Below are 23,643 nucleotides of genomic sequence, written 5' to 3' on the forward strand. Positions count from 1 at the left end.
AGTCTACTAGCAGTATCCTGATGTGGGTAGAGTCACATTTGTTATTTATTTTTGAACACAGGGACCCTTCAAGGTCTCTGGTCTCAGAGATGAATGTATTATAATTTGTTAGTTTTAAATGTTCACATTTGAATCCCTCAAGCATGTTTAAATGTAGCCTACATTCTATCATATGTTCTGTTACTGTGCCCTCTAGGAGGTGACAGTCACAGTGATGTATATTTAGTTCAGTCATGAGGTGTGTGTGTGTGGATGTGTTTAACTATACTTGTGGGGACCAGAATAGTAAACAAACAAAAATTGACCAACTACAGACATTTTTCAGTCCTCGCAAGGTCAAATGTTATTTATAGAGGGTAAAAGTTAGGGTTATAGGAGCTAGGGTTAGGAATAGGTTAGGTGTGAGGGAAAGTAGGATTTTGAATGGGACTGAATTGTGTGGTCAGTTAAACAAGGCTGTGTGTGTGTGTGCGTGTTTGAGAGAGATTCGGGGGCAGGGCTATGGGGCAGTGTCCTTATAAAGCCAGTGACCTTACCTCTCTTGAGAAACAGGGTAGCAGCCATAGCAGCCAATCTATCTGTTTCCTTTCCTTCCTTAGTGCCACCACCTAGTTGGTGTGGAGCCCTGTGGACACCATGTCACATACAAGTATGGATCCAACCAAGATGGGCATCGGCCGGTCTATAGCCGTGCTGACGTCTGGTGGTGATGCCCAAGGTAAGAAGTATGTGTGACGTCAGAGAGGCAGTGTGTGTGTGTGCCTGTAACTGTTTTGTGTGCCTGTAACTGTGTGTGTTTTTTTTTGTGTGTGTCAGTGTTAGTACTGCAATAGTCTGGGTTTGACTGTGAGGACCTCCAGCTCTGTAGGCGAAATCAAATCATCACAGTTTATATTAACTCAACACCCCGAGTTGAATTATTGAGTTAGGGCTGGAGTTATCTCTGAAGAACATCCAAAGCAAGCTAAAAGCAGCCAAAGAAGATTTGGGCAACTGAGCGATCAGTTATGCCAGTTAGATTCTGGAATTATGTGTCTTCATGATCACTTAGTCCCAGAGGCCAGGCGTCAGGAGTTGATGAATGTCTTTAGCTTTTAGGTTTATCTTTACTGTGGTTGGCAGGGCAGTGAGGACAACGTGATGAGTACAGCGTGATAGCTTTCCTGTACCCTTAGAGCCACGGGACTTTTTAGGCTGACACCCGATACAGATAACTTAACTTCCCAACTTGACCAGGATCTCAAATTGGCAATATCTACACAAACATTGTTGACCTGCATCTTTCCCTAGCAGAGTACACTTCTTATCTTCAAGTTGCATAACTTATGCTTCAAATTTGTGTACTACTCCATGATTGTTGAGAGACAAATAAAAGTAGAGTAAAATGAGACTGTAGTTTACTGGCAATGTCATATAACTACATTTCAGTAGTGCTGACTGTGTTTATACTTTAAATTCACATAATACCTTAGCTGTCCCGCCAGTAAATACCATTACATTATATTTATTTGGACAGATCTCTACTAAGTTGTTGCAAGAGACATTGCCAGTGTGGCTAGGTATAGGGTGTAGTGGCTATTAAACATTATTATTATGACTGATGTTTGTCTAGCTGTTTCATCATTGTAAATAAGAATTTGTTCTTTAACTGACTTGCCTAGTTAAATAAAAAATAAAAAATGAAAACCATTGCTAGATATATGATTCCAAATGTGTCCCATAACCTTTTCTCTAAGCCACTTATCTCCCGCCTATTCCCCGCCCGTCTCCCCCTCTAATTTGGTGTTAATTTTAGACCCTCTGACCTTTTTTTGTGGAACGTCACGGTATGGAGGATATGGCCACGCTCTTCTCTCAGCTGCTCTACTGTAACAAGAGACGGTTCCGTACCATGCTTGTCTACCAACCGACCAATCACAACACGCACCCACACATCTTGGCCTTTAGTGTTCTGAACATGGAGAGAAGATAGAGTACAGTCTACAGATCTGTTTACAGACATGACCTCTCTATTCCAATTCTGAAAATAAGTTTATGAGCCATTTTGGATGTGTCAGCCGGATGTTGTAGCCAAAATACTCTTGAGCACAAAACACAAATGTCAAGGGACTTGATACCCATATGTCAATGCTTGATACACATTAAATATGTGTATAAAGCATCGATATATGGGTATCAAGCCACTTAGGGGCTATAAAAGTCATATTAATGTGTTTGATGATGACGATGCTGAAATCCAAATGTAAACTTGATTTAGTCTTAATGTTAGCATTTGTTAAACGGGTTGTTTTACGCCATAACCACTGTGAGATGTGGCCCTGTGTATGTCACAGTTTGGCTTTGACAAGCTGCTCGTTATTGTGCATTGCACTTTATAACTTGTTATAAGCATGTATAAGCCTTCAGTCAATCCTGTAAACCCATGTTTGTCTGTCTATCTGTGACTATCAGGTATGAACGCGGCCGTGAGGGCCACAGTCAGAGTTGGTATCTACACCGGAGCCAAGGTCTACTTTGTTCATGAGGTAAAGTCATACAGTAGAATCACAGTTCTGTTATCCAAGTTTATTCACTCGATAATGTGTTGCCTATCATTGCTGATCACCCACAGAGGCCTCTACTATCCATTTGATCCTGATTACCATTGTGATTTATCTGACTGAAGTTTTAAGAAATACCCCCCAAAATGGATTCTATCACAACCCACATTGAGAGAGAAGTTGTGTGGCTGCGGTAGCATGGTGTTGTCTCCCATTTCAGAAGATAATGGAGTTTGTATTTGTGTTGATGATGTGTGCAGGGTTACCAGGGTCTGGTGGATGGAGGAGACAACATCAAACTGGCCACCTGGGAGAGTGTGTCCATGATGCTGCAACTGGTAAGTCCTGTTATCACACACTCACAAGCACTGATGCCAATACAGTACACAACTGTCATAAGCTGTCATTGTCTAGAGAGGGTATTACAATGAATGAATGACAAGAAACCAAGAGTACTGGTTTATTTTAATATTAGAGACGGATACAAACACACAACCAAATGTGTTCATAGATGGATAGACAATGCCTACTGTAACTAAGGGAGAGCAGGGGTCAGCTCCAGTAATACAAGCTGACCTCCACGTACACAGGGTGTTTAAGTTGAGTTTGGATGTGGCCAAACTGGATGGAAAGATCCCAGCAGGGTGTGATTACAGAGCTGCCTCTCTTTCATGATAGCCTGACATATTCTCAGTGCTTAAACTGACCTAGAGTTGAGATTCATATGCATCATTAAAGATCACGTTTAGAAAAGTTAAAAAACACTGTTGTTTCGGCCATCTTGGTCTTCAATGATTTTTAACAGGCTCCACCAAATTGCAGTCCACAACTTTGTCCATTATTTCTTCTAATTCTATGAGTCTCTCTCTACCAGGGTGGCACAGTCATTGGCAGTGCCCGCTGCATGGACTTCAGAGCCAGGGAGGGCCGCATGAAGGCTGCCCTGAACCTGGTCAAGCTGGGCATCACCAACCTGTGTGTGATTGGGGGTGACGGTAGCTTGACTGGAGCTAACCAGTTCAGGAAGGAGTGGGCCACTCTGCTGGTCGACCTGGTCAAAGCCGGTAAGACTGAGCCCCCGAACCCCGGGAACCATAGGAAAGCCCTAAGAACTTTGAGTGTTTTCCAGACATGGGTTCAAATAGTATTTGTTTTCTTCCAAAATTCTTTGAGCATTTCATTGAGTCTGCCTGGAGTGCCAAATTGGCAAGTTTGCACTTTTTAGGCTATTCCATTGGTTCCATGGTGCCAGGAAAACTCAATCAAGCACAATGAAAGTATTTGAAAGAAAACATAGAGTTGAAGTCGGAAGTTTACATACACTTAGGTTGGAGTCATTAAAACTCGTTTTTCAACCACTCCACAAAAATTTGTGAACAAACTATAGTTTTGGCAAGTCGGTTAGGACATCTACTTTGTGCATGACACAAGTAATTTTTCCAACAATTGTTTACAGACAGATTATTTAATTTATAATTCACTGTATCACAATTTCAGTGGGTCAAAAGTTTACATACACTAAGTTGACTGTGCCTTTAAACAGTTTGGAGAGTTCCAGAAAATTATGTCATGGCTTTAGAAGCTTCTGATAGGCTAATTGACATAATTTGAGTCAATTGAAGGTGTACCTGTGGATGTATTTCAAGGCCTACCTTCAAACTCATCTTTGCTTGACATCATGGGAAAATCAAAAGAAATCAGCCAAGACCTCAGAAAATAAATTGTAGACCTCCATAAGCCTGGTTCATCCTTGGGAGCAATTTCCAAACACTTGAAGGTACCACGTTCATCTGTAGAAATTATAGTACGCAAGTATGAACACCATGGGACCACGCAGCCGTCAGGAAGGAGACGCATTCTGTCTCCTAGAGATGAACGTACTTTGGTGCGAAAAGTTAAAATCAATCCCAGAACAACAGCAAAAGACCTTGTGAAGATGCTGGAGGAAACAGATACAAAAGTATCTATATCCACAGTAAAACCAGTCCTATATTGTCATAACCTGAAAGGCCGCTCTAAAACCACCATAAAAAATCCAGACTACGGTTTGCAACTGCACATGGGGACAAAGATCGTACTTTTTGGAGAAATGTCCTCTGGTCTGATGAAACAAAAATAGAACTGTTTGGCCATAATGACCATTGTTATGTTTGGAGGAAAAAGGGGGAGGCTTGCAAGCCAAAAAACACCATCCCAACCGTGAGGCACGGGGGTGGCAGCATCATGTTGTGGGGGTGCTTTGCTGCAGGAGGGACTGGTGCACTTCACAAAATAGATGGCATCATGAGGTAGGAAAATGATGTGGATATATTGAAGCAACATCTCAAGACATCAGTCAAGCATACTTCCAAAGTTGTGGCAAAATGGCTTTAAGGACAACAAAGTCAAGGTATTGGAGTGGCCATCACAAAGCCCTGACCTCAAACCTGTAGAAAATGTGTGGGCAGAACTGAAAAAGCGTGTGCGAACAAGGAGGCCTATAAACCTGACTCAGTTGCACCAGCTCTGTCAGGAGGAAAGGCCAAAATTCACCCAACTTATTGTGGGAAGCTTGTGGAAGGCTACCCGAAACATTTGACCCAATTTAAACAATAGAAAGGCAATGCTACCAAACACTAATTGAGTGCACGTAAACTTCTGACCCACTGGGAATGTGATGAAAGACATAAAAGCTGAAATAAATAATTCTCTCTACTATTATTCTGACATTTCACATTCTCACAATAAAGTGGGGATCCTAACTGACCTTAGACAGGGAATTTTTGCTTGGATTAAATGTCAGGAATTGTGAAAAACTGAGTTTAAATGTATTTGGTGTGGTGTATGTAAACTTCTGACTTCAACTGTATACTATTTAAGCCCAGGTCTGGTTACATTGGTGAAACGGCTGCTGTGTTTGACTGACAGTGTATGACTGACTATTTTGTTACCATGCTTGCTCTCCAGGTAAAATTACTGATGACGAGGCCCGGAAATCGTGCCACCTGAACATCGTAGGCATGGTGGGTTCTATCGACAATGACTTCTGTGGGACAGACATGACCATCGGGACTGACTCTGCTCTGCACCGCATCATAGAGGTGGTGGATGCCATCACCACTACCGCACAGAGGTGAGGAGAGGTCATCACTGTCACTCAAATTTGCAACTGTGCGCACACAACACAAGCAGACACACACACAGTTGATGGGCTTAATTACTGTAAGTAACAACTTGGACACACTCCATAAACGGCAGCCTGACACACACGCATGCACAATCTAGTGCTGAGCGATTCGTGCTTTTTAAAGGTTGGTTCGGTTTCAGTTGGATTATTTAAAAAATAATCATGGTTTTCAATTTCCGTTGCAATCATTTTTTCAAACACTAAATGCATTATGAAATAATGACAAAATTATTTTAGATCTTTTTCAATTGCTAAAACATAGAAAATATTCCATTGTCTCTGTCAGGTGCATTGGGTATAAATCAATAGAAAAAGTGGAAATTACTATGAAATAATGAAATATTTCAGTTGTGTATATTACTTTTTTTATTTGATGACTTCATTTTTTGTATTCCTTATAGTCATCATCTCATCTCTGCTAAGGCAGTAGCAGCCAGCCAGCCAGACATCCATCTAACGTTATCTCTGTACTGTTAGTCATCATCTCATCTCTGCTAAGGCAGTAGCAGCCAGCCAGCCAGACATCCATCTAACGTTATCTCTGTACTGTTAGTCATCATCTCATCTCTGCTAAGGCAGTAGCAGCCAGCCAGCCAGACATCCATCTAACGTTATCTCTGTACTGTTAGTCATCATCTCATCTCTGCTAAGGCAGTAGCAGCCAGCCAGCCAGACATCCATCTAACGTTATCTCTGTACTGTTAGTCATCATCTCATCTCTGCTAAGGCAGTAGCAGCCAGCCAGCCAGACATCCATCTAACGTTATCTCTGTACTGTTAGTCATCATCTCATCTCTGCTAAGGCAGTAGCAGCCAGCCAGCCAGACATCCATCTAACGTTATCTCTGTACTGTTAGTCATCATCTCATCTCTGCTAAGGCAGTAGCAGCCAGCCAGCCAGACATCCATCTAACGTTATCTCTGTACTGTTAGTCATCATCTCATCTCTGCTAAGGCAGTAGCAGCCAGCCAGCCAGCCAGACATCCATCTAACGTTATCTCTGTACTGTTAGTCATCATCTCATCTCTGCTAAGGCAGTAGCAGCCAGCCAGCCAGCCAGACATCCATCTAACGTTATCTCTGTACTGTTAGTCATCATCTCATCTCTGCTAAGGCAGTAGCAGCCAGCCAGCCAGCCAGACATCCATCTAACGTTATCTCTGTACTGTTAGTCATCATCTCATCTCTGCTAAGGCAGTAGCAGCCAGCCAGCCAGCCAGACATCCATCTAACGTTATCTCTGTACTGTTAGTCATCATCTCATCTCTGCTAAGGCAGTAGCAGCCAGCCAGCCAGACATCCATCTAACGTTATCTCTGTACTGTTAGTCATCATCTCATCTCTGCTAAGGCAGTAGCAGCCAGCCAGCCAGACATCCATCTAACGTTATCTCTGTACTGTTAGTCATCATCTCATCTCTGCTAAGGCAGTAGCAGCCAGCCAGCCAGACATCCATCTAACGTTATCTCTGTACTGTTAGTCATCATCTCATCTCTGCTAAGGCAGTAGCAGCCAGCCAGCCAGACATCCATCTAACGTTATCTCTGTACTGTTAGTCATCATCTCATCTCTGCTAAGGCAGTAGCAGCCAGCCAGCCAGACATCCATCTAACGTTATCTCTGTACTGTTAGTCATCATCTCATCTCTGCTAAGGCAGTAGCAGCCAGCCAGCCAGACATCCATCTAACGTTATCTCTGTACTGTTAGTCATCATCTCATCTCTGCTAAGGCAGTAGCAGCCAGCCAGCCAGACATCCATCTAACGTTATCTCTGTACTGTTAGTCATCATCTCATCTCTGCTAAGGCAGTAGCAGCCAGCCAGCCAGACATCCATCTAACGTTATCTCTGTACTGTTAGTCATCATCTCATCTCTGCTAAGGCAGTAGCAGCCAGCCAGCCAGACATCCATCTAACGTTATCTCTGTACTGTTAGTCATCATCTCATCTCTGCTAAGGCAGTAGCAGCCAGCCAGCCAGACATCCATCTAACGTTATCTCTGTACTGTTAGTCATCATCTCATCTCTGCTAAGGCAGTAGCAGCCAGCCAGCCAGACATCCATCTAACGTTATCTCTGTACTGTTAGTCATCATCTCATCTCTGCTAAGGCAGTAGCAGCCAGCCAGCCAGCCAGCCAGACATCCATCTAACGTTATCTCTGTACTGTTAGTCATCATCTCATCTCTGCTAAGGCAGTAGCAGCCAGCCAGCCAGCCAGACATCCATCTAACGTTATCTCTGTACTGTTAGTCATCATCTCATCTCTGCTAAGGCAGTAGCAGCCAGCCAGCCAGCCAGACATCCATCTAACGTTATCTCTGTACTGTTAGTCAACATCTCATCTCTGCTAAGGCAGTAGCAGCCAGCCAGCCAGCCAGACATCCATCTAACGTTATCTCTGTACTGTTAGTCATCATCTCATCTCTGCTAAGGCAGTAGCAGCCAGCCAGCCAGACATCCATCTAACGTTATCTCTGTACTGTTAGTCATCATCTCATCTCTGCTAAGGCAGTAGCAGCCAGCCAGCCAGACATCCATCTAACGTTATCTCTGTACTGTTAGTCATCATCTCATCTCTGCTAAGGCAGTAGCAGCCAGCCAGCCAGACATCCATCTAACGTTATCTCTGTACTGTTAGTCATCATCTCATCTCTGCTAAGGCAGTAGCAGCCAGCCAGCCAGACATCCATCTAACGTTATCTCTGTACTGTTAGTCATCATCTCATCTCTGCTAAGGCAGTAGCAGCCAGCCAGCCAGACATCCATCTAACGTTATCTCTGTACTGTTAGTCATCATCTCATCTCTGCTAAGGCAGTAGCAGCCAGCCAGCCAGACATCCATCTAACGTTATCTCTGTACTGTTAGTCATCATCTCATCTCTGCTAAGGCAGTAGCAGCCAGCCAGCCAGACATCCATCTAACGTTATCTCTGTACTGTTAGTCATCATCTCATCTCTGCTAAGTCAGTAGCAGCCAGCCAGCCAGACATCCATCTAACGTTATCTCTGTTCTGTTAGTCATCATCTCATCTCTGCTAAGGCAGTAGCAGCCAGCCAGCCAGACATCCATCTAACGTTATCTCTGTACTGTTAGTCATCATCTCATCTCTGCTAAGGCAGTAGCAGCCAGCCAGCCAGACATCCATCTAACGTTATCTCTGTACTGTTAGTCATCATCTCATCTCTGCTAAGGCAGTAGCAGCCAGCCAGCCAGACATCCATCTAACGTTATCTCTGTACTGTTAGTCATCATCTCATCTCTGCTAAGGCAGTAGCAGCCAGCCAGCCAGACATCCATCTAACGTTATCTCTGTACTGTTAGTCATCATCTCATCTCTGCTAAGGCAGTAGCAGCCAGCCAGCCAGACATCCATCTAACGTTATCTCTGTACTGTTAGTCATCATCTCATCTCTGCTAAGGCAGTAGCAGCCAGCCAGCCAGACATCCATCTAACGTTATCTCTGTACTGTTAGTCATCATCTCATCTCTGCTAAGGCAGTAGCAGCCAGCCAGCCAGCCAGTCTGTCTTCAATATTATTCTCCAATGTAGAAAATAGTAAAAAATAAAGAAAAACCTTTTGAATGAGTAGGTGTTCAAAAACTTTTATTTTTATGTCTTTGTTTAATAACAAAAAAATAAATACATTTTGGTTAATCACTCAGCACTATGTCGCTCACACACCCTGTTTCAGTTTTCTCCTCTGAATCTGGTTTATAACAAAGATGGTTATTCTGTTGTTCTCCTCAGTCACCAGAGGACCTTCATCCTGGAGGTGATGGGTAGACACTGTGGCTACCTGGCCCTGGTGACTGCTCTGGCCTGCGGTGCTGACTGGGTGTTCATCCCAGAGATGCCCCCAGATGATGGATGGGAGGGACATCTGTGCAGAAGACTGGCTGATGTAGGTTTACATGCACAGACTGACTGACTTCTGACCTGAAAGATTCCTTTATCCATATTGAATTACTTTTTAAACACACCACATTACAACAGAATTTTTAATCCCACTCATCGGTTTCCATCGTTGGTACCTAATCATCAGGCTGACATCTTGTGTCTTTGGTCTCTGACAGCAACGAGCCAGAGGATCTCGTCTGAATGTGATTATTGTGGCTGAGGGAGCTATGGACAGAGCTGGAAACCCCATTAGCTCTGAAGACATCAAGAAGGCAAGCTCTACCTCATATTACTGTATCTCGCAGTTGAAATGAGTTTGTTTGCTTGTTATTTTAGGACCTCTTTTAGCGTTGCTCCATCCACCAACTGGCTCACTCTCTGGGGACAAGGTTACTTCAAATCAAAGTTAATTGGTCACGTACACAGATTTTCAGGTGTTTTTAACAGCTGCAGAGAAATGCTTATGTTACTAGCTCCAAAAGTGCAGTAGAATGTCTCGCAAATACAATACAATTCCCGCAAAAAAGTATTTAGTCAGCCACCAATTGTGCAAGTTCTCCCACTTAAAAAGATGAGAGAGGCCTGTAATTTTCATCATAGGTACACTTCAACTATGACAGACAAAATTAGAAAAAAAATCCAGAAAATCACATTGTAGGATTTTTAATGAATTCATTTGCAAATTATGGTGGAAAATAAGTATTTGGTCAATAACAAAAGTTTATCTCAATACTTTGTTATATACCCTTTGTTGGCAATGACATAGGTCAAACGTTTTCTGTAAGTCTTCACAAGGTTTTCAAACACTGTTGCTGGTATTTTGGCCCATTCCTCCATGCAGATCTCCTCTAGAGCAGTGATGTTTTGGGGCTGTTGCTGGGCAACACGGACTTTCAACTCCCTCCAAAGATTTTCTATGGGGTTGAGATCTGGAGACTGGCTAGGCCACTCCAGGACCTTGAAATGTTTCTTACGAAGCCACTCCTTCGTTGCCCGGGCGGTGTGTTTGGGATCATTGTCATGCTGAAAGACCCAGCCACGTTTCATCTTCAATGCCCTTGCTGATGGAAGGGGGTTTTCACTCAAAATCTCACGATACATGGCCCCATTCATTCTTTCCTTTACACGGATCAGTCGTCCTGGTCCCTTTGCAGAAAAACAGCCCCAAAGCATGATGTTTCCATCCCCATGTTTCACAGTAGGTATGGTGTTCTTTGGATGCAACTCAGCATTCTTTGTCCTCCAAACACAACGAGTTGAGTTTTTACCAAAAAGTTCTATTTTGGTTTCATCTGACCATATGACATTCTCCCAATCTTCTTCTGGATCATCCAAATGCTCTCTAGCGAACTTCAGACGGGCCTGGACATGTACTGGCTTAAGCAGGGGGACACGTCTGGCACTGCAGGATTTGAGTCCCTGGCGGCGTAGTGTGTTACTGATGGTAGGCTTTGTTACTTTGGTCCCAGCTCTCTGCAGGTCGTTCACTAGGTCCCCCCGTATGGTTCTGGGATTTTTGCTCACCGTTCTTGTGATCATTTTGACCCCACAGGGTGAGATCTTGCGTGGAGCCCCAGATCAAGGGAGATTATCGGTGGTCTTGTGTGTCTTCCATTTCCTAATAATTGCTCCCACAGTTGATTTCTTCAAACCAAGCTGCTTACCTATTGCAGATTCAGTCTTCCCAGCCTGGTGCAGGTCTACAATTTTGTTTCTGGTGTCCTTTGACAGCTCTTTGGTCTTGGCCATAGTGGAGTTTGGAGTGTGACTGTTTGAGGTTGTGGACAGGTGTCTTTTATACTGATAACAAGTTCAAACAGGTGCCATTAATACAGGTAACGAGTGGAGGACAGAGGAGCCTCTTAAAGAAGAAGTTACAGGTCTGTGAGAGCCAGAAATCGTGCTTGTTTGTAGGTGACCAAATACTTATTTTCCACCATAATTTGCAAATTAATTAATTAAAAATCCTACAATGTGATTTTCTTGATTTTTTTTTCCCTCATTTTGTCTGAAGTGTACCTATGATGAAAGGCCTCATCTTTTTAAGTGGGAGAACTTGCACAATTGGTGGTTGCCTAAATACTTTTTTGCCCCACTGTAACAATCCACAGAGATATATTAGAGTGAGCATGTGTGAGAATCCTGAATATAAATACGTGATGTGTATAGACAGTATATAATTTGGAAAAGGAAATGGTACGTACAGTAATAGTATTAGGATGAGAACAGTTGCTGCTGCTCCAGTTTCAACTGTTCTGCCTGCGGCTATGGAACCCTGACCAGTTCACCGGACGTGCTACCTGTCCCAGACCTGCTGTTCTCAACTCTCTAGAGACAGAAGGAGCGGTAGAGATACTCTGAATGATCGGCTATGAAAAGCCAACTGACCACCCGGCACAGCCAGAAGAAGACTGGCCACCATTCATAGCCTGGTTCCTCTCTAGGTTTCTTCCTAGGTTCTGGCCTTTCTAGGGAGTTTTTCCTAACCACCGTGCTTCTACACCTGCATTGCTTGCTGTTTGGGGTTTTAGGCTGGGTTTCTGTACAGCACTTTGAGATATCAGTTGATGTAAGAAGGGCTTTATAAATACATTTGATTTGATTTGCCTTTGGAAAGTATTCAGACCCCTTCACTTTTTCCACATTTTGTTACGTTACAAAATCTTCTCTCTAACAAAGTAATTCCAATCTTGCTACTAGAAAGCCAGAACTATAACTATAACTTGATTCACTACAGGGTTTGAAAGTGTCGTAAAACTGGCCAAGTCCCCCCCCCCCGTCTCTCTGTTGTTCATTTGCCAAGCTGATCTGAGGCCTTGGATCCTCGACCAGGAGAGTCATGACACTCCAGAGATGTTCGATCAGGTTCAAGTCTGGATCCCCACAGCATAAAGCTGCCACCACCATGCTTCACCGTAAGGATGGTGCCAGGTTTCCTCCAGATGTGACGCTTGGCATTCAGGCCAAAGAGTTCAATCTTGGTTTCATTAGACCAGAGAATCTTGTTTATCATGGTCTGTTAGTCCTTTAGGTGCATTTTGGCAAACTCCAAGCGGGCTGTCATGTGCCTTTTACCGAGGAGTGGCTTCCGTCTGTCCACTGTACCATAAAGGCCTGACTGGTGGAGTGCTGCAGAGATGGTTGTCCTTCTGGAAGGTTCTCCCATCTCCACAGAGGAACTCTGGAGCTCTGACATAGTGACCGAGTTCTTGGTTACCTCCCTGACCAATGCTCTTCTCCCTCGATTGCTCAGTTTGGCCAGGCGACCAGTCTTGGGGATTCCAAACCTCTTCCATTTAAGAATGATGGAGGCCACTGTGTTCTTGGGACCTTTCAATGCTGCAGAAATGTTTTTGGTACCCTTCCTCAGATCTGTGCCAAAACACAATCCTGTCTCGGAGCTCTACAGGCAATTAATTTGACCTCGTGGCTTGGTTTTTGCTCTGACATGTTCTGTCAACTATGGGACCTTTTATAAACAGGTGTGCCTTTCCAAATCATGTCCAATCAACTGAATTTACCACATGTGGACTCCAATCAAGTAGAAACATCTCAAGGATGATCAATGGAAACTGGATGCACCTGAGCTAAATTTCGAGTCTTATAGCAAAGGGTCTGAAAACCTATCTAAATAAGGTATTTCTGTTTTTTATTTTTAATACATTTAGCTAAAATGTCAAATCTGTTTTCATCTTTGGGGAGTGTTGTGTGTAGATTAATTAGGATTTTTATTTTATTGCATCCATTTTAGACTAAGGCTGTAACGTAACAAAATGTGGAAAAAGTTAAGGGGTTTGGATACTTTCCGAATGCACTGTACATACACAGTGAGTAAACAACAGTATATAAACTGAATATGAGGTGAGCAGCGTTCACTGACTCTATACATGAGGCATTAGTCTCACGGTGCAGGGCTGAGTGTCTGGCAGGTAGCCAGTTAGTGATGGCTGTTCAACAGTCTGATGGCCTGGTATAGAAGCAGTTTCTTGGTCTCTCGTCCCGGCTCTGCTGCACCTGTACCGTCTCTGTCTGCTAGGTGGTAGCAGAGTGAACATACCGTGGCTTGAGTGGCTGAGGTCCTTAATGATCTTCTTGGGCAGGCAGCGTGCCCCCGGTGATGTATTTGGCTGACCGCACCACCCTCTAGAGAGCCATGCGGTTGAAGGTGGTGCAGTTGCCGTAACAGGGCGGTGTTGCAGCCCGGCAGAATGCTGTCAATGGTGCATCTGTCAAAGTTTGTGAAGGGCTAGGTGTGTGACTGTTAAAACGTTTGATTGAAATTGGGAGCCTTTAACGTTAAGAAACATTCCTAACCGTAAAACAATATTTTTTATTAACATTTTTACATAGATGCAGAAAATAAACAGCGTAGTGGGTCAATTTCTGCAACAACTAAAAGTGTTCAGGTCCTCAGTGATGTGCATGCCAAGGAACTTGAAGCTTTTGACCCTCTCCACTGCTCCCTGTCGATGTGGATGGCTTTTCCTGGTACCACTCCGCCAGGGCTCTAACCTCCTCCCCTGTAGGCTGTCTCATTGTCGTTGGTAATCAGGCCTACCACTAATGTCGTCAGCAAATTTGATGATTGAGTTAGAGTCGTGCGAAGCCATGCAGTCATGGGTGAACAGGGAGTATAGGAGGGGTCTGAGCACACACCTCTGTTGGGCCCCTGTGTTGAGGATCAGCGTGGCATAGGTGTTGTTGCCTCACCTCACCACCTGGGGTCGGTACGTCAGGAAGTCTAGGACCCTGTTGCACAGGGCGGAGTTCAGACCCAGGGCCCTGAGCATAGTGATGAGCTTGGAGGGCACTATGGTGTTGAAGGCAGCGCTGTAGTCGATGAACAGCATTCTCACATAGGTATCCCTTTTGTCCAGGTGGGATAGGGCAGTGTGCTGTGCAACGGCGATTGCGTCGTCCGCGGATCTGTTGGGGCGGTATGCAAATTGTAGTGGGTCTAGGGTGTTGGGTAAGGTGGAGGTGATATGATCCTTGACTATCCTTTTAAAGCACTTCATGATGACAGAAGTGAGTGCTACAGGGCTATAGTTATTTAGTTCAATTACCCTGGTGGATATCTTGAAGCAAGTGGGGACAAAAGCCTGGGATAGGGAGAGGTTGAATATCCAGCATAAAGAAGGCAACACACAAAAATATGGCTTTGAAAACAACTGGAAGACACACAAGATGCTAGCCCACAACAACCCTCCAGATACCAAGGGGGGACAATGGCTACACAATTAACACATGAAATATTACTTAAAAGACTATAAAACTGACAGAACAATGTGTCAGCATATTTTAGCCCACAATAGGGCCGATTTCCCAAATAATACCTCAGAGTTAAAGTGCTAAGATTCTACTGCATTGTCATGGTTGAATACGGTTGAACTGACGGTTGTTAACAGCTCTTTGTGTGTGCTTCTTACATTTGTAGCTGGTGGAGAAGAATTTGGGCTTTGACACCCGTACCACTGTCCTGGGACACGTGCAGAGAGGCGGCACTCCCTCAGCCTTCGACAGAATCCTGGTAGGTCTCTCTCTCTCCGTCTCTGTGCGTATGAGCATGTCTAAATGTGTGATGTTTGTGTGTTCTCCCTCCTCCCCACTGCAGCAGGATGGGTGTGGAGGTGGTTCTGGCTCTGTTGGTGTGTCTTTGTGTGTATCTAGCTACGGTGTGTCGTGATTGTGTTTGACCGTGATGTGTGTGTCTAACCCTGGTGTGTGTTCTCCCCTAGGGCAGCAGGATGGGTGTGGAGGCTGTGATGGCCCTGTTGGAGGCCACTCCAGAGACCCCGGCCTGTGTGGTCAGTCTGTCCGGTAACCAGGCCGTCAGGCTGCCCCTCATGGAGTGTGTCCAAGTGGTCAGTATCAGTCACTAACCCACATCAACTGTTGTATGTGTGCCATTCAAATGGGTTCATCATAGATCTGAGCACTTTTGCTGTCATTTCAACAAGAATTTAATTGACTACTAAAGGGTTTTGATTATTATATGGCAGAGAAAAACAATGACATGGACTGAGATGGCAGATGATTCAACTTCTATGTAAATATGCGTTAATGATCTTCCCCCTCCCCCCCACCCCCAGACTAAGGATGTGACTACTGCCATGGCTGAGAAGAGATGGGAGGATGCTATCAAGCTCAGAGGAAAGTAAGAACACTAGCCTACTTTTACCACTCTTACAATGGCTTCACTATTGCTGAAACTCACTTGGATGTCACATATGAACTTTATCACAGTCTACTAACACATCACTGTTTTGTTGGCCGTGTCCAGGAGCTTTGAAAACAACTGGAACACATACAAGATGCTGGCCCACATCAACCCTCCAGATACCAAGGTGGGGAACAACAGCTACATAATGAACACCTGAGTTTAGTTAAATTAGTTACGACTCTAGCACTGACAGAAATGTGTCACCATTCTCTTCTTGTCACCTCTCCTCTCTACCTCTCCTCTCCTCCTCTGCAGAGCAACATTAACGTGGCTATAGTAAACATTGGTGCTCCATGTGCTGGTATGAATGCTGCTGTGCGTTCTGCAGTGAGGATCGGCATCATTCAGGGACACAACATGTTGGCCGTTCATGACGGGTTCGAGGGTCTCGCTCAAGGAAAGGTATGTACACCCTACGCACTACACATTGCGTACTAGGCAGAGCCCATTCCTCTCAGCCAAAACTCCTCTTTTTATCAGGGCCCATATTCATAAAGTGTCTCAGAGTAGGAGTGCTGATCTAGGATCAGGTTCCTTTTGTCCATGCAACATCTAAAAGGCTCAACTGATCCTAGATCAACACTCATGGATGCTTTGTGTGTACAGATCCAGGTCATCTCTAATCTAAATATAGAATAAGTGTGGCCTGGTACCAGAAGAGGCTGGTAGGATGAGTAGGATGAACTATAGGAGGACAGTATCAAACATATGGAAACCACATGTTCCATGTATTCCATTCTAGTCATTACAATGAGCTCGTCCTCCTATATCACCTCCCAGCAGCCTCCTCTGCCTGGTACAGTAACTCTTGTCCAGTGAATTTGGAAACCTCACTCCCTTGACCCCTTGACTTTGTTGTCTTCCACAGATTGAGCCTATCACCTGGACTGGAGTGTCAGGCTGGACTGGAAAGGGGGGCTCTGAGTTGGGCACCAAGAGGTACTACTCAGAATGATTATTAGGATGCAGGATGAATACAGTGTAATAGTTTGTGTTGTCAGCAGGAGTGGAACTGAGGGGCACACAAAACTCATTTTGACATGTAAAATCATTTTTGGGGCAGCGATACGGTAAATCGCTGATATTTCACACTACTAACTAAATCGTCCTTTATTTGAAGAGTCCTTCCTTCTGAGTACATTGAGGAAATCAGCTTGACTATCGCTAAGTTCAATATCCACTCTCTGGTGATTATTGGAGGGTTCGAGGTAAGAGTCAGAAGATTATCTCATCACATGCATGTCTTCTTTAATGTGTGGCTGTCTTACAATCACAAGTCAATGTTCTAAAAGTAGGTAAGTCATCATGGATAAGATAATTTGATAAATGACTAAAATGTAAATGTAATGTCTATGTGGGATCTCACATGGAACTACAAAAGACACACAAGCCCAGTACCTCAGTAGTGTAACCCCTGCTGCTCTTCTCCCTCTTCTCGCATCTTCTTCCCTCCCCTTTTTCCTCTCCTCTCTCCTCCTGTCCCCTCTCCAAGGCGTATATGGGTGGTCTTGAGCTGGTGCAGGGCAGAGATAAGTATGAAGAGCTGTGCATTCCCATGGTGGTCATCCCCGCCACTGTCTCCAACAACGTCCCCGGCTCAGACTTCAGTATCGGAGCTGACACAGCCCTCAACACCATCACCTCGGTCAGTACCGTAATACATCAACACCATCACCTCGGTCAGTACCGTAATACATCAACACCATCGCCTCGGTCTGTACCGTAATACATCAACACCATCATCTCGGTCGGTACCGTAATACATCAACACCATCGCCTCGGTCGGTACTGTAATACATCAACACCATAGCCTCGGTCGGTACCGTAATACATCAACACCATCGCCTTGGTCAGTACTGTAATACATCAACACCATCGCCTCGGTCAATACCGTAATACATCAACACCATCGCCTTGGTCAGTACTGTAATACATCAACACCACCGCCTCGGTCAATACCGTAATACATCAACACCATCGCCTCGGTCAGTACTGTAATACATCAACACCATCGCCTCGGTCGGTACCGTAATACATCAACACCATCGCCTCGGTCGGTACTGTAATACATCAACACCACCGCCTCGGTCAATACCGTAATACATCAACACCATCGCCTCGGTCAGTACTGTAATACATCAACACCATCGCCTCGGTCAGTACCGTAATACATCAACACCATCGCCTCGGTCAGTACTGTAATACATCAACACCATCTTCTCGGTCAGTACTGTAATACATCAACACCATCGCCTCGGTCAATACCGTAATACATCAACACCATCGCCTCGGTCAGTACTGTAATACATCAACACCACCGCCTCGGTCAGTACTGTAATACATCAACACCATCGCCTCAGTCGGTACTGTAATACATCAACACCACCGCCTCGGTCAATACCGTAATACATCAACACCATCGCCTCGGTCAGTACTGTAATACATCAACACCATCGCCTCGGTCAGTACCGTAATACATCAACACCACCGCCTCGGTCAGTACTGTAATACATCAACACCATCGCCTCGGTCAGTACCGTAATACATCAACACCACCGCCTCGGTCGGTACCGTAATACATCAACACCACCGCCTCGGTCGGTACCGTAATACATCATCACCGTGATCAGAAATGTAACATATCAACACCATAACTGTGGTCAGTACCGTAATACATGAACACACCATCACCATAAGTAACACCAACACCTGGGTCATGTTCAGTAGGGTGAAAACGTTTTAAACTGGAACAGGGAGGTGCTGCTGTCCCTGAAATTGTCCCATTAAAAACAAAGATGTTAATTGCCTAGCTCAATAACAGTTAGGGCACATGGTCTACTCTAAACCATAACCTCCATATTCTGAATGTGAGCATTGAGTGGTTGGAAATCCCGCTCATCAGCTCCTGCGCTCCATTTCAAATAGGCTACATGTCATATTAACCACATATAAACAGTCTAAATAGGTCAGGAGCCAGACAGGGAGCCTAAGAAGGAACGAAAATGAATTATTTAGGCTATAGTATTTCAATTATTTCAAGGCTCTTGCCTACAAAGAAAAACATTGTGAAGCATTTGCGAGTGCAACTGTAGGCTGGTAGGGACAATGACTTTTGAATTCATTTTTAGAAACACAAGTTTGGCCAGTCTGTGACTTCAGGCACGTGCGATGGTGCCTGGAGAGTATCCTCTCAACACTTGCAGAGCCACTGGGGATGATAAACACCCTCTTGGCCACTCTTGCCAGACTAGGCAGAGATGCAGAGTTAATTTTTTATTTTTCTATAGGTAGGCCTAAAAGTTTTTAGGCAAAATAAACCGATCAAAACGGAAAGCTCATTGAACGTGGGAATATGCCAGGCCTATTGGGACAAAATCTATTATGGCATATTGTACAGAAAATAGAACAAAAATGAACGAAACTCCATGACAGTAGATAAAGCAAGGGGCTATAGCAGCACACAAGTAGACTACGAATTAATGCTGGCATGGGCATACCCTGAGCTCGTGAAGTGAGCGCTACTTGGAGCGAAATTGGAGCGGGCGAGAAGGCTCCACGCTCCAGTGACAAATTGGGCATGCTCCACTCCTCGCTCCACTCCTTGCTCCGCTCAGCTCACATACTCTGATGCTGTAAAACTGTCAGTCTCCCCCTCTTAACCCGTCTCCTCTCTGTTCCCTGTCCCCTCAGACCTGTGACAGGATCAAGCAGTCAGCAGCAGGCACCAAGCGTCGTGTGTTCATCATTGAGACCGCAGGAGGGTACTGTGGTTACCTGGCTACCATGGCAGGTCTGGCTGCTGGGGCTGATGCTGCATACATCTATGAGGACAAATTTGGTATTAGAGACCTGGAGGTGAGCTGAAGCAGGCTACACACTTTCTTGCAGTCTCTCTCTCTCTCTCTCTCTCTTTGTCTCTATCATGACATGGAGAGCTTTAGACACATACATAGTCTACACCAGTCTGTCAGCTTGTGAAAATCTTTGGGACAGTTTCCCGGACACAGATTAAGCTTAGTCATGAACACTATTCCTGGAGAGGCGCTGTCCGTGGAGAATCTTCATTGAACATACTTTCTAGTCCAGGACTAGGCTTAAGTTTCTCCTCTACGTAAAAGTATACATGATACAAACTGGCCTCTATATAGTTTACATGGTACCAAGGTGTGCTGACCGACAGGCTCTGGTTTACAGATGAACGTAGAGCATCTCGTGCAGAAGATGAAGACAGATGTGAAGAGAGGTTTGATTCTCAGGTGGGATTCATTCAAGCACTCCTTCATTCAATATCATTATCTACCATGCTTGTACCTTTCCCAAAACCCAAAACTGCCATGCCACTTCAACAGTGTGTGTACACATTACATTCATGTTTAGATCTCATCTGTACACCTTTTGATTATTCCTCTGTGTGTCAGGAATGAGAACTGCAATGCCAACTACACCACAGACTTTATCTTCGCCCTCTACTCTGAGGAGGGCAAGGGCATCTTTGACTGCCGCAAGAACGTTCTGGGACACATGCAACAGGTCTGTTAACAGTGACAAGGCCGCATCCCCAAATGGCACCCTATTAGAAGTAGTAGAAGAGTGTCCCTAATATTATAGCTTTTCCAGAACATACAGCACGTCGACTTCAGATGCAGTAATACAACCTTCCCTCTCCCCAGGGCGGCACCCCAACACCTTTCGACCGGAACTTTGGCACCAAGATGGGTTCCAAGGCTGTTTTGTGGATAACAGAGAAACTCAAGGAGGTCTATAGACACGGTAAGACAGACAGGCTGTGGGATGTCTCCAATTAGCCCATGTGTCCTAGTGGCAATTGTAATGTACACATACGTAGAAGATAGGATGTAAAAAATAAATGTGTCCATTGATAGTGCATTTTGTGTCCGTTGTATCCCTTGGTTTAATCTCAGAAACCCAGAACTAAAATCTTGCATAATTGCGTCAGATGCTTGATTAAGTTCTGGGGGCAGACGTCTTAGAAAATATACTAGAATGAGGAGCTGAAGCACGATGGTAGCTCCACCCCCCTCTCGCTGCATATTTCGGGCAAGTCTATGGGCCAAATGTCCTCTCTTCCAAAATTCGAAAGCCTGTGAAATCGTAATTTGTCCAAATGATCAGTGACGTAGAAAATCTGACAGACAGACGCTACGATACCATCCTCTGTTACGTGCGTTTGTCCACGTGAGATAACCCCTGCTTATACCTCACAAGTTCATATACTTGTTTTTAAATCTCTGTCTCTGTGACAGTTAATCTTCTTCTCCTGTTCTCCAGGTCGTATCTTCGCTAACACCCCAGACTCTGCCTGTGTGCTAGGCATGAAGAAGAGAGCACTGACCTTCCAGCCTCTTGCTGAGCTGAAGGAACAGACAGACTTTGTGTAAGATCCTTTAAATCATACATATTTTCAAAAATACAATATATGACGCTTAACTTGAAAGTGGCAGTTGCTGATTATTCTATAATAATACAATATTTGCCATTTAGCAGACACTTTTATCCTAAATGACTTAGTCATGTGTGCATCCATTTTACATATGGGTGGTCCTGGGAATTTAACCCACTACTGTGTCATTACAAGCGCCATACCGTACCAACTGAGCTACAAAGGACCACTTTTTATATTGGCCTTGTCCAGAAATGAACCCTAGCACCTGTTATCACCATATTGCTATCCAATCCTCTCAGATCTCCACGAGTGTCTAGAGGTAAGGGCTAGTGGTTGTTCCTGGACAGGGCCAAAATATCCCTAACATTCCTATTAAGGCTTCTCTACCCCCCTCTGCTGTCCTGTCCAGGCACCGCATCCCCAAAACATCGTGGTGGCTGAAATTGAGGCCAATCATGAAGATCCTTGCTAAATACAACATCAGCCTGGACACATCTGAGCATGCCCACATGGAGCATGTTATCAAGAAGAGGGTGTCGATGCCAGCGCCACTGATGAAGAAGGCATGTCCCCCCACGAAACACGAGGAGGAAGAGTAATTGTTCTATGTTACATGTATGTCAGTGGAGGGCTGGTGGGAGGAGCTATAGGAGGATGGGCTCATTGTAATGGCTGGAATGGAATAAATGGAACAATATCAAACACAAATATATGGAAACCACATGTTTGACCCCATTCCCTTTTTTCCATTCCAACCACTACAATCCTATAGCTCCTCCCACCAGCCGCCTCTGATGTATGTCTATATCCGGGTTCTCCAACAGGCCAATTGGAGCAGCCCACCAAATAGTTATGAAAAATACATGCACTTCCCAAATTGTTTAAAGTCAGTCTTGTGGGTTCATTTCATCACTGTTTTGATTGTGACTGCCCCATTGCGCTCTTTTTGCGACAAGTGTGGGGGGACTCCTCTTGCTAAATCAATGTCAGATTGGATATCCAAATATTTTGGATATTTGGTAACAATTAGACTGTTAAAATGTTAATTAAATTGAGGTGAGTGCTAGTGATAATCTTTATTCTAGTTTGCTCATATTCGCTGATTAGAACATTTTGCAAGCTTGTTATGTAGCCTAACAAGTGTATGTTGCTCTTCACTCGGTAGTAGCCTGTGATACACCCGACCTAATGCCTGTGACTTGACTGATAAATCAATATGGTTTTGTTTCACTGAATTTATGTCTGTATATTGCTTAATTGATCTCTGGCTGGGCAAGTGGAGGTGGTGGTTCATTTATTTATTTATCCATCACTGATCAGAAACATTTAGCAAGCAATAGCCTAAATAATGTATTATTTTTGCTCGACCCACCTCGTAGTAGCCTTGTATAATCAATCCATCAAGCTGTGAGCGCACGTTATGTCTTAATTTAGCCTACTAAAATATAATCAATCAATAATTCATGCCATTAGACAGCAAACGAGTCATGAATGCCTTTAAATACAATCAAGCGTTTTATTATTATGTAGGACTAAAAGACTGGGCCGATCGCGGTTGGATTCGGGCTGAGAATGAGAACTCTGCAGACTGTCAAGTATCACACACACCAAGCTCCCGGCTACTATCAAATCCACATTGACATTACCCCTAGTTAGTCATAACTGGCTTAAAACCCAAACGTAACAATATCTGTCAATACATTTCCCGCAATATTGCCCCTGTATGTCTGTGTGGTGTGCGCGTTTGCCTATCATTCACTTCGTATACTAGTTAGCGGAAATAACAATTGTCTTCTCGGTAGACAGACTTAACCCCAAACCTAATCATTTTAATGTCAACTGAAAACCAGGTTTAGCTGGCAGAATTATATCATGATTATTTGTATCAATTGGGTGGGCGTTTGTTTTGCAAACTGGTATGACATATGCAGTTGCAAAAACATCGCTAAACCAGCACGTTCCTCTCTCGCAAAATGTGCATTTAAAGTGGTATTACACTCAAATCAGAATTTGGTTTTTTTTCCAGGCCGAAAGATGGTAGGTATTCTGGTGTGATTTAAGCATTGACATTGATTCAGAACATAAAATTGCATTGTTTCTCTATGAATAATTGTAATTCTGAGTTAAATAAAAATAAATCCCAAACCACAAAAAATAAAACACAGAAAACAGAATTCGGGAAAATAAAAGGAGTGCATGTTTCAAAGCTAGGAAAGCAATTATGAGTAGCTCACGTGATTTAACAGTAGCTCTCATGCTAGAAAAGGTTGGAGACCCCTGGCATATGGAGAAGGAAGAGGTGCATGAAAGGGAAGAGTAATTTTTTTATGTTACACGAATATGTCTGTTTTGCATGTATGTTTCTGGTTTAATTAATAATCTGACTCATAAACTAAACAAGAGCTACA

At 44.1% G+C, this 23,643-nt stretch overlaps 1 protein-coding gene across 2 annotated transcripts; it reads left to right on the top strand.

Moving 5' to 3' along the window:
* The first annotated feature begins 229 nt into the window (after positions 1-229).
* LOC139368376 (phosphofructokinase, muscle a) lies at positions 230-23,643 on the top strand. 2 transcript variants are annotated; one of them, XM_071107163.1, is made up of 22 exons: positions 230-718; positions 2,452-2,525; positions 2,801-2,878; positions 3,415-3,604; positions 5,487-5,652; positions 9,459-9,612; positions 9,785-9,880; positions 15,046-15,138; positions 15,347-15,472; positions 15,701-15,765; positions 15,892-15,955; positions 16,087-16,233; positions 16,700-16,770; positions 16,952-17,039; positions 17,324-17,476; positions 19,522-19,686; positions 20,026-20,087; positions 20,250-20,361; positions 20,502-20,601; positions 21,121-21,226; positions 21,645-21,802; positions 22,008-23,643. In XM_071107163.1, the coding sequence occupies exons 1-22, from the start codon at positions 637-639 to the stop codon at positions 22,028-22,030; spliced, it is 2,373 nt and encodes a 790-aa protein (XP_070963264.1). In that variant the 5' UTR covers positions 230-636; the 3' UTR covers positions 22,031-23,643. The 2 variants fall into 2 exon arrangements, with proteins under 2 accessions (XP_070963264.1, XP_070963263.1); XM_071107162.1 differs by having other exon boundaries at positions 21,645-22,121.

This window comes from Oncorhynchus clarkii, chromosome 16 (assembly GCF_045791955.1).
Source record: "Oncorhynchus clarkii lewisi isolate Uvic-CL-2024 chromosome 16, UVic_Ocla_1.0, whole genome shotgun sequence".
Classification (NCBI taxonomy): domain Eukaryota; kingdom Metazoa; phylum Chordata; class Actinopteri; order Salmoniformes; family Salmonidae; genus Oncorhynchus; species Oncorhynchus clarkii.

Coding starts and splice junctions, on each gene's coding strand:
- LOC139368376 (XM_071107162.1), top strand. CDS start 637: ATGTCACATACAAGTATGGATCCAACCAAGATGGGCATCGGCCGGTCT. Junction 2,879..3,414: donor TGTCCATGATGCTGCAACTG/GTAAGTCCTGTT, acceptor TCTCTCTACCAG/GGTGGCACAGTCATTGGCAG. Junction 20,362..20,501: donor TTCTGGGACACATGCAACAG/GTCTGTTAACAG, acceptor CCCTCTCCCCAG/GGCGGCACCCCAACACCTTT.